At 39.8% G+C, this 12,266-nt stretch overlaps 1 protein-coding gene across 1 annotated transcript; it reads right to left on the bottom strand.

Moving 5' to 3' along the window:
* Window positions 1–1,477: 1,477 nt before the first annotated feature.
* foxe1 (forkhead box E1) lies at window positions 1,478–3,479 on the bottom strand. Its single transcript, XM_079160297.1, has 2 exons — window positions 3,334–3,479; window positions 1,478–3,165 (listed from the first exon to the last, which is right to left on the bottom strand). The coding sequence occupies exon 2, from the start codon at window positions 3,144–3,146 to the stop codon at window positions 2,043–2,045; it is 1,104 nt and encodes a 367-aa protein (XP_079016423.1). The 5' UTR covers window positions 3,147–3,165; window positions 3,334–3,479; the 3' UTR covers window positions 1,478–2,042.
* Window positions 3,480–12,266: the final 8,787 nt, after the last annotated feature.

The raw sequence follows: 12,266 nt of genomic DNA on the forward strand, positions 1-12,266 counted from the left end.
TAGTTTTGCGACCTTTACATTTTTGTTGAAAACAGTTTGTTCTTGTCTCAGGTGTTAAACTTAAACTGGTTTTGTGTTTTCTTTTAATTTACTGCATTTGTATACCAAAGCAGTTGATGAGTTTAATATCTTGGCCCAGTATTTATTCCCATCAGATGATTGGTTTAACGTAGTACTGATCCCTGCACCACTCACCCTTCAGATTATCATGTTTGCTTCTGACGCACAAAATGCAGAACTTCGTTCAGAAGATTTGTCGTGTCCGCCTGCTGTGTTGATGCGGTGTCTGTCTTCGATAATTAAATGTATATTTAATTTGCAAAGAGAACCACTGCACTAACACACTTTAAACACCGTTGTAATATATATATATATATATATATATATGTTTAATCCCCCCCCCCCCCAAAAGTTCAGCAATGACTAGTAACCTTTGGCACGGGTGCCTTCATAGTGTTTTTAATGTATAATGAGTTTATCTTCAAATGTGGATGGATAGGCCGATATCTTAATTCTATTTTTTATTAATGTCCGGTATGCCATAGACTATACCTGAGTTTGTTTAAATCTCTGTGCCCTTTGTTTGAGACTTTTAAAGTATTAGATAATGGCACTGTGTGAATATCAACCTAATTCGTTCTAGGCCAACATTAGCCCATAACTCAGGCCGGTGTTTATCAAACACATCTTCGGTGCGTATCAGCCTTGTCGCTTTTATGTTGAGTGCAAATCTTAACAATGATTATATCATTGTCCTTCTGAAATTATAATTTGAAACTTGCTGATTACTGCCATCCTCATTTAATCCACATAGATTTTGAGATTCAGTGGCACTCAAGAAAAACTAGGACCCTTTCAACTATGGGGAACCCCCCCCCCCCCCCCCCCCACACACACACACACACACCCCCACATCTATCAACAAGGCTTCTTTTCTGATAGGAAAATCAAGTGTCTTCACAATAATGAAGCGTTTCCTTACGAGTCTCATCTTGTCCGATATGTAGACTTCGTGTAAGGGAGGTCTCGCTTGTTGAGATAAAGGACTCCCACTACTTCACTTTATAGGCTGAAATATCGAGTTACAAGTCAATTCATTTTCTTGATTAGTGGATCTGTGTGGTAGATTAACTGCCCGTCTGTCTAAGTGCTGTGTTGATGTCTCGACATGATAATTGAGGCCGGTCACGGTGACTGATAATGCTGTGGCTCCAGACAACACTTCAAACCAGCTGAGCTGAAACAACGTGAGCACAAAAGAAAAAGATGTGCGAGGGCATTTCTTTCTGTTCCTGGAGACAAATGTCTTGATTTGTTCGTCCTTTAAAATTTATTTTCTTTTTTTAAACTATTGCAAATAGAAATGATGTAGATTAAATATGTGGAAAACCACATTTCCCCCAATTCTGGTGTAATCATTTGGGCACACATGCTTAAATTGTAACAGCAGTAATACATCAATATTTTAAATATTTTATTCTTGAAGAACCAAAGTGCTATATAATTCAGTTTATTTCCAAAAAGGCAACCTAATATGCATTACATTACATGCAAATGTGCTAAAGCTGACGTTCTTCATACAAGCCACTTATTGCAAAGCCGATGACCATGAAGCATAATAATTTATACTAATATTTCAAAGTCTATCATTTAACTCACTAGTGTTGTAAATATTAAACTTGCACATTTAAATCATGACACAAAAAGAAGCTTGCAGCCACACAAGATATTAGACGATCGTTACACTCGCATGCTGTGAGGAGGCCTTGACATTAAAATCCAAATTCATAGCGTGCATCTCAAAGTAAATTACCATCAACAATATAGAAAATGGGCTGTGTTAATGTGGTGAATCACAGTTGTGTCAGGAGAGGGTTTTTTTTTTTAATCAGTCTTTTCAGTTTTGTCCTTAACAAATGTCATGTACAAAGAAAAACAATCACATTTGCGTGCAGAAATGTCTGGCTCACAGGGTGCCGTCTCAAGTCTCTGATGTTCTGTTAACAGGGTAGTGAGATGCTCGGATCTAGATTCTCAGTAGCTCAGATAGCAGACACAAACCTGTCCATATTCCCTGGGTACGTTGGGTGTCTCAGATAACCCCCAGTGTTGGCGATAGGACCTGCAGCACTGTTATACTGGGAGAAAGAGCCCAACTGCACTGGGGAGACCCTGCCGTAATGGTCCACGGCCTCCACAGACCCGTGGGCTGAGGAATGGAGGCGTCCCGTCGCTGCATACCCCTGGGTGTGGTGGCCCTGTCCATACGAGCCCTGGTGTGTATGGTGGTGTGGGTGGCCATGTGGCCCGGGGTAGGTGAACCCGGGATGCGTAGAGGAGCGTGAAGATACGGACCCTCCACATGGTTGGCTCTGGAAAGCTGGGGCTCCCAGGCTGCAGGGACTGGATCCGTTTGGGATCCCCTCGGGACTGAAGCTCCGTCCGGGCTGCTGCATCACCTCTGGCCCTTGACCTCCCAGCATGCTGGCTGGAGTCTGGTGTCCAATGAGGTTATTGATGCTGAACATGCGGGTCTGACCAGGTCCAAACCCAGGAGGAGAGGAAGAGGGGTAATATGCAGAGGTCAGCTGCTGCCCGTAGGCCGGACTGACTGTCATGTTGTTGTAGACTGAGTTGGTATATGCGGCTGATCTGGCAATCTGGACTGGAGAGAAAACTGGTGTCTCGTGGACATATGCGGTGTAAGTGCTCAAGTCACAGCGCTTAAACCTCTTCCTGCGCCTCAGGAAGCTGCCGCTCTCAAACATGTCCTCCGCGTTCGGGTCCAAGGCCCAGTAGTTGCCCTTCCCTGGTCGACCCGGCTCTCTGGGGATCTTGATAAAGCAATCATTGAGAGTCAAATTATGACGGATGGAGTTCTGCCATTTCTTTGAATTGTCTCTGTAGAAGGGGAAGCGCTCTGTGATGAACTTGTAGATTCCCCCCAAAGTCAGCTTGCGGTCCGGGGTGTTGGCGATGGCCATGGAAATGAGTGCGATGTAGCTGTAAGGGGGTTTCCCTCGCTGGAGAGGTCTCTTCCTTCTCCGACCTCTGGGCTGCTCCTCTGACAGCAGTGGAGAGCTGGAGGCCGACAGGGTGTTGTCTGCTTGAGACTCTTTCTCCACTTTGACCACCGGCATTGTCATGAACAGTTCAGAAATGTCCCTTTAAAGACAGAGTGTAAAGTGAACTGCAAATGCTGCACTGTATTAGTACTTCCACAGTTTAGATGAAGTTCCCTCTGATTAAATCCTGGACGGTTGAAATCAAATCAAGAGATCAGCCCAGCACACAATCCCGGTAGAAAGATCACAATTGTATATAACAACTCACTGTCTTTAAGTCCAAAATCCAGCAGTTCTTCAAATGCAGTTAAAGCAATTAGCTTTTTAAAAGAGATCCGAAGTGCTGTGCTCATTTAGCTTATTCCCAGTTTGTTGTCAGGTGAAGTTGAAGAGCTAAGGTTTGAGAGCGCCCTGCATGATGTTTAAGGTGTGTGTGAGAATGAGTCATTCAGCGTTGGAGTGTATTATCTCTACGGAGCACCTGAGGGGCCACACCCCCCTAGGCATCACATGCTCTTGACATACCTGAGCTCTGTAAGGGTCTATTGTTCGCATTCTACAACGTCTGCATACTTTGTGGTGGAAATTTCTATTTTTAAAGGATTTTTATGTATTTTGAATGTAGCTGGAATACATTTCTGATGTCCTTAAATGGCCAAAAATATCTAGCATTCAAATCAAGATCTACTTTTCGGATTAGGTTTTACGAAGTTTTAACTGTTAAAAACTAAAGACAGAATATTCAGTGTTCCCTTATGATTACATTTGATCTATTTACTTCATATTTATTCTATGCAGGGCCTTTTTTAGTTTCATAGACCAAAACTGTCCAAACAAACATTGTTTCCTCTTGATATTCAAATTTCCCTTGAAAGTCAACCTCAGTTTACTTTAAAAAGTCCAAAATGGTCCATGTTGTTTTGACGTTTAACACTAAAAGACCTCTTTAGTGGTAACTAAACCTACGTGTTGTTTTTCTACCTTGCTTCCTTGTTGGTTTTGCGCCAGTGGTTGGTCGAGCCAGCTGTGTTAAGAGATGTAAATGTTTTCCAGACAAAGGCCGTCCTGTGATTTCAGCATGCAAAATATAGGCCATCATCACAATCCCTGGACGCAACCTGAGAGAGAAGAATAACCAACTCTCAACATGGACATTCCTCATTGAAACTGATTTTGATTATTAATGTCTTCAAGGAATTGGTGGTAATATGTGCCGGACATGTTTTAGACGTTTTTTCTCTCCATTAGTCTTATTTAAAAGTGCTGATTCATGCAATTTTAAATTACCAAGCCCATTCTTGAACAATCTAATCTGTAAAAGATCTGCTTTTAAGCTGACTTTAAACACTATTAAATTTCACCGGCAGCAGTGATGGAGACAATGCTGACAATCTGAGCAGCTCAGGTGGTATGAAGTCCGGCGACTCAACAGGGCTAGGGTTCACCCCTTTAATCTTTTAAACAAACACAGAGGAAAAACACGGCAGCACACTCCCACCGCTCATCACCAGGCTGGGTTAGCACTGCGGGCATGTGTCAGAGCGGGAGCGTGGTTTCGCTCAGACAAACAGCCCGATGAAAGGTTTAGTCCCGTAGCTCTCCTGGGCTTTCCTGGGCTGGACCTGCAGCATCCTGTTATAAGATGGGTTAACATGAGAGAGCACACACCTGTTAGTTTGAATTCAACTTTTATTAATTATACTTGCCAACAACAAAACAAAGTCTTGTCATTCCAAGATTGTGCATCTTCCTAAAATGGGGGAAGAAATGTAAGCCAGTTGTTATAAATATATATATATATATATATATATATATGTATAAATAACAGTTAAAGTGGTAAATCTTCTCTATCTTTATTATCTGTCCGTATTTATTCCTTTATTTGATTATTATTATATTTTGTGATAACATTACTACAGATAATGAGAGAGACATTCTTCAGAAAGTTACAGTTGCAGAATTGTGCAAATATTGATATGATATCTGTCATGGGGGTAAGGCTATGAGACGCTATGTTGAGCTGACGGTGTAGAGTTATTGGAATTTAGAATATGTTTGTATTATCTTAATCTGTGATCGTTCCTGATCCTTACCATCCGGTTAGAATTGTAGATGACCCGGCATGTACTTCTCTTTATAGCACACAGAGACAAACTATTTTCTGATTCTTTCGTTACTGCTTGATTTACATATTGAAATATACATTTTTATTGGATCACAAATGTTTAATTGTGGACAACACTATGTGTTTATTACTAACCTATAAGTACACTGTGATCTGTCTGCGGTTGTACTGTACATGTATATATATTGTAGCAGGCTTTGTGTGTGTGTGTGTGTGTGTGCGCACACACACATAGGGCATGCAAAGCTGCCTGACACCTCTGTCAGTGAAAGGAGAGGTGGATACACATGCTACTGGATCCCAGAATTATTTTATGACAATGTACAGCCAACATGTACATTAATGCTGATATCATTAGTTGATCAATCGATTAATCGATGGACATATTGATTATTGTTTAAGTATTTTTTCATGCAAAACTAGCAAAGATTCTATAGTTTCAGCTTAAATGTGAAGATTTTATATCATTGTAAATTTAAAAACATTTTGAATTTGGACAAAATGAGCAAAGATGTCATAAGGGCTCTGGAAAAGTGTGTTGGATATATGTCACCAAAGCAATTAATTAAATGAATAGTCAACATATATAAAGAAAATGATCATTATTTGCAGCCCTAATGTTAATACTATCATAGGCTGGAATCTTAACACTTGAATGAAACAATGGGAGTGTGGATTTTCAATTTGGTTCTCTTATCTAAATATTCCTAAAATCTAATTTAAAATGACGTAAATCTACTCAAATTAGAGATGAAAGACCACGTTTATAAAGCGGTTATTAGATGCAGCATTTTTTGAAACAATAAGTTTATCTGAAGTTGATATAGTTAAGTACTTAATTAAAATAGATGTTGATTTCTTATTTTTCCCCCCAACGTGTGTGCAGATCTTTATTGTTTTACAAAAGGAAATTCTGCTGCAAAGTATCATTAAAACAAAGAACATACAGTAAAAACAATAAATCAAAGAAGACAGTAGAAAGTGCAAATATGTGACACATTTCTGTTTTATTCGAATGAGTGCATTTATTGCATTTACAATCAATACAAATTTCACTCTGTCTTAAAGAGTATGTTTTTATTTTGTATTTCATTTAATGTATATAGCATTTAAAAGCAAGACATATATATATATATATATATATATATAATCGTATGCATACAAGCATTGATACATATATGTGCATTGAAATAAATAAAACAAGACTAAACTCAATTTAATAACTGGTTTAAAGGTTAAACAGTACATTTGTGGTCTTAAGACTCAATAAAAACACTGGGAGTATTTTAATAAATGAATGCACTCTAATCCAAACGACTGTAATAATGTGTTTGATTGTGTGGTTTCTTTACTTCAACTTCTGACAGACGTGATGGACCTCACCCTTTACTTAAGGCAGTTTCTTATGCTTCATGGCAACGAACAATTAGTGGTGAGTAACTTCTCAGGCAGTCGTTGTTATGGGAGCTCAGGCTCATAGTTGCCATCGTTTGCTTATGCATCACATTTTGGCACTCGAACAGCATTTATTGCTAATATTTGTTCATGAGCCTTTTATCTCAGCGTTCGTGCAAGTGGATTCAAATACGAGTTATGCTGCTGAGAGATGACTCTGTCAACAATTCTTATGAAGAACATTTTAGAACCAGTTGATGTGCTTCAGAGACTTAAACGATTCTCAGTTTGTGCCAAATGGTTTGTAATGTCATTAAGAAAGAAAACAAACTTTCACTTAAAATCAATATTTTTACTTGCTAACAATGAATACAAATCTTATTCTTTTAATTGCTTGCTAAAACTGTCTAATCATTATTTTTATATCAACAATGGATGAAATGACACTCCCAAAGTCAAACCCACATGACATTCAAATCAAAAGTTGCCTTCAGATCTCGGAAGCTTTTTTAATCATTTTTCAGCTCATTGTTTTGTTTTTTTACAGCCCAAAACTTTACTGTTCACTCTCGCCGCTCATTTTCAACAAAAACACTCAAACCAACTCCCTGCCTTGCACCAAACAGCAAAAAGACCAGATTAGCGACTAGCTTGAACATTTAGCAACTAAACAGACACATATATTTCCAACAAGAGTTAGCGGAGACCAATACAGAGCTTGAGGGTATCACTGTTAGTTTTTACTACATTTTTCATACATTTTGTATATTCTTTCTGCTCTCACACTGCGACTCAGCGTGCACACAAACTGAGTCTTCCTGTTGAAGTGTACATGTACACGTTTGGCATCACTGAGTATACGCTATGGCCTCCGCCGCTAAGGGTCCTGGAGCCATGCATTGATGCCACCATGAGAGGCCTCCACCTGTCCATCACAGCACAGCGTGGAGACGCAAATGACTGCTGGAGGCTGGGACAGCTGCACAGGAGAGCACGGCTGCAGCCAAGGCAAATGAAGAGCCCTTCACTTTGTGTCCCGCATATACTTCTGGCTCGGCCAGAGAAAAAACGGCTCTCTCCAAACAAAGACAAACAAATTAGACATTTGAATTTGAACACTTTTGACTTTAACCATTTGATGGTTGCACGTATACAAGAGGAGGACGACTTTTAGACCGATACTAGATGAAAACAGGGCCCATGTTCAAAAGTATAGGTGAAAAGAGAAACGTATTACTCATGTGCAGATATCACTTTTGATTTAGCGAGTATCATTGACAGGGGAATATGACATTTTTTTACCAGACAGCTAAACAATGAGCTGAAAGTCAGCTCCTTAACACTGAGGGGAGCTTGAGATTATTCTCTGGAGGTTCATCATTACGAGCGACCCCTATCATTGTACCAACTGGATGAATGAGGTAAATCTACCTAACGCTTTTTCTTATACTACACTCACATGTTTATTCCTCTTTGGAAATGTGTATACGAGAGAGACACACACACAGACACACACACAGACACACACACACACACACACACACACACACACACACACACACACACACACACACACACTGATTTAACGGCAGACTCCCGGGCAGTGCAGCAGTACTTCAGTTATGTAAACTGGCCCGAGTTTGGATCAAGTCAACCGTCAGGATTTTGCATCCTCACCAAGCCCCTGCAGCTGCTAATGCAAACAAGAAACTCTCACTTGCTTCACAGTGGCCAGACTGGGTCAGCATACACACCCAAACGCACGCACACACGCACACGTATACACACAGACAAACAGACAAACAGACAAACAGCAGTAGACTCAAATTCAAATAGACATAAAAAGCTCCATCTTACAACATGATATCTACTGCTTGAAAAAAGGGAAACCTTCTCTATCTAAATCATTTATAGTGTATAATAAGAAACAAATCATGCCTTTTAGGGAATATTATGCATTTTTAGGAATATATTTTGGTCTATTTTGAAACAATAAAATATAAACTTTAAAACTATAATAAATATTTTTCTAATAAAAATGTCTTGATGGAAATGTGAAGAGTGTGAAATATGACCTGAATCTTTAAGGAGCTTTATAGAGTTTCAGCCTATTAGTCCGACCCACAACTTTTCGTTCACTCTTATGGCTTCGTTTTCTAGCAACTGGCTGTTTAACATTGTAGAAAATGTAACAGCTAAAAAGACAGATATATTCCTCAGACATTGGTAGCGATCCAAAACAGAGCAAAAAGGAGAGGGGATATTGGTATTACATTCATCAGTTTGTCACATACACAACCCCAACAAATGATTTGATCTTCCTCCTCTCAGGTTTGCCTTCTGGGATGTTCAGGCGACATGTCGAAGAAAAATCCATGAAACGTGCCGAGACCAAACAGATTAAAACACAATGCAACAAACGCTGCATCTGCAGTCAACACACAGCACCATTTAAACATGGTTAGATTAATTTGTACTGCTGCATTAGAGCAAAACCAGCTCCATGAGTCAGCCAGTGACACTGTAATTAGCACTTGTCAACTAATTATCACTGAAAAAATCAACACACACTGATAGTGGAAGTTGAGAGGTGCGATTCCAAAGCTGAAGAAAATATCTGAACTTTCTTTATTCATTTATAGATTTGGTCTATTCATTTATTATCAAACTATACCCCCTTTTAAATCGTGACTCATAGTCAGTTGTGGATCAGGTTTGCTTTGGATGATTCACACACAGAATGACTCACCGCTCACCCGATAGGCACAGTATCTCTCTCCTGCACTGTAACAGAGCACACAATTATAGTCATGCCTGGTTGAAAATGTCAGTGCATCTATGTCAGTTGGGCTCTGTTAGGATCCATGTGTCAACACCTCATAGACGTCTCAGCCTGCACAGAGTCCAGGCGGCTGCACATGAGCATTTTTACCCGTGCCTGCACCTGAAAAGAACCTCAGTTGCACAACAGGATCGCACGTCAGGATGGTTATAGAAGTCGAGCACTATCCTCCTTATTTTGTTCTACTTCGTTAACACAGATTCATTTCTGTGTGTATGTGTTTGTGTGTGTGTGTGTGTGTGTGTGTGTGTGTGTGTGTCTGCTGTCTGACTGTGAGGCAGGGGGGAGGGGGAAGAGTCAGAGGAGATGAGTTGTTACCACACAGAGCTCTTGTGGCTTTGGCAAAGTATTTCCCATGAAGTAAAGCTTTTGCTGTCTTTCCTCTTGAGTTGTGCGATGCAGCGCCTTCTGTGTGTGGGCACGTACTGGCACGCAATTCAGTGTACAAAGTGTTGTCATTTAAAGCTGGGGCAGACAACTTTGGAGAAGCCAGCAAGAGTAAGATAGATTTTGAAAGTATCCAACTGAAAAAATACCGGCCCCTCCCTTCAGGCCTTCCTCGAAAGCCACTTCTCCAAAATACATGTACGCTCACCGCCTGACTACTGTTGAAGGCAGGTATGCCGTCCAAACATTTCATGCAGGCCAAATGAACAGTGACAGAAACAGATACCAATTTTTTTTTTTCCTTCAGAACATTTGATTTCTTGATTGCTGTCCGGATGTAAAGAATGACAATTTCAACAAATATAACAAAAAAAAATACCACTCTCTACAATACATACTGCCCACCGACACTTAGCGTAGCTTAGCACAAAGACTGGAAACAGGGGGAAACAGCTAGCTCAGCTCTTTCCAAAGGTAAGAAAATACTTGCAGCTCTAAAGTTCACTAATTAAAATCTATTCTTTTTTAATCTGTAAAAATAGTAAGAAACAATCCCGCTCATAACTCAAGGTGGAACAACAACCTGCCTTTTTTATACTTTGGTTTTTATACAGAGTAAATAAATGATATAACATGTTAAATTGTATTCAACGAGTTAAATTAAAAAATTAAATTATTAACATGTTAAATTGTTGGCATAACATGATTTAATTTGACACATTATGTAGGTAAGTACATTTAGTTACCTTTGGACAGAGCCAGGCTAGCTGTGTTTCCCCCTGTTTCCAGTCTTTATGCTATGCTAAGCTAAGCGGCTACAGGCTGTAGCTTCATGTTTACCACACAGACATGTTATCTAGACATTGATCTACTCACGGCAACTCTCGGCAAGAAAGCAAAACAAGTGCATTTTCTCAACTGTCCAAAAATTCTCAACCTAAAACTGTCTATCTTACTTGTAGATAAAGAAAAAAGATAGAGTGACAACTTGGAAACACCCACCTTAACATGACATTATCATTACCAGGAGGTGTATGGTTAAACTTGATTCATTACATGGTCTCCCTTGTCTGTCTTTGCTGTGTGAGAAAGGCACCCTGCCCAAATTGTATCTCCATCCTGTTCCAAGGCTCCAACAGTTATTTTTTTAAAAATCTTCTATCTTAACTTCATCATAATCGCTGCTTTGGTCGCAAGTATTGCAATTTTTCATTAATGCACAACAAGGTTTTAGTGTGTGTCATTGCTGACAGGCTTTCACCGCCGCCTAAATCCTCTGATTCCTAAGCAGGAAGATACAGGTATTCATCCAGCTTCCACCGATATCCTGCACAGTGTTGTGTTTTCTCAGCTGTCAAGCTCCTGACATTGTCTTTTTAAACTTGGCAGATGAAGCACTTGTAGAAAGGGTCTTGGCTCTGAAAATGCATGTTTGTCATTGTACGATGTTGAACCTGTTGATTTTTCTATATAAATTGATGATTGATTTGTATATAAATTAATCATAAAGAGTAAGTATATTTTGTAAAATAATTGGTAATACCTCCTCAAATGATGTAAGCTGTTCTCATTCACTGTTTGTACTTATACCTATGAAAAGTAGCCAAATGCACTATCATTTGTATAATCATTTGTATGTAATTGTGAGTCGGGACGTGCTGGCTTGGGTGACGTAGTATAAAGAGCGACAAGTAGAGAGGAGATCGAGATGGATGGATGAGTCAAACAAACATACAAACCTTTACCCAGGAGACTTACTTTTGTTATAACTTAGGTACTTAAATAGCGCCACGTATGTAAGCTACGTAGCAAACACACTTATTTTAACTCAAATCTTTTCCTAAAGCTAACAAAGTAGCTTTGTGGCCTAAAGCGGTGCTGCACTGCACTGATCGCTCGTGTTGCTGGATATGAGAACACTTGAACGGTTGTATGAGGATATGTTGAATGACGAAACTGCATAGTTTATCTATCTTTAACTATGAGGGACACAGCGGTGCACTGAGCAAACAACATGCTAACATGCTAACATGCTGATGTTTAGCAGGTATAATGTTTACCATGTTCTGTCTAATATTTGACACACAAATGCAAGGTTTCCACCAGAAAAGTTGTTAGGCCCTGTGGCCAAGTGTGTTTTTTTTTTGATAGGGGTTTGGTGCAAGCCAGCGTAATGTAGGGCCAAAACATTTGGCTTGCTAGCTAAGGTTGCTAGTAACGATAGCATAAGGGTAAAGAACTCGGATCTTAGACCTGCTGTTTCCTATAGTGTGTTCACATTTTAACCAACACAAAAGTACATTGAAATAAAATCCTCGATGTTAGGGCCCTGTGGGTCACCGGGCGTGCAGTACACCGTCAGAAGCCCTTAAATGTTAGGGGATCGCCAGTCATAATGATTCATCTTGTGGGGACCATCAATGTGATACATGTCACTTTCAGTGCTTCATGT

The sequence above is a fragment of the Pholis gunnellus genome (assembly GCF_910591455.1).
Source record: "Pholis gunnellus genome assembly, chromosome: 5".
Taxonomy (NCBI): Eukaryota; Metazoa; Chordata; class Actinopteri; order Perciformes; family Pholidae; genus Pholis; species Pholis gunnellus.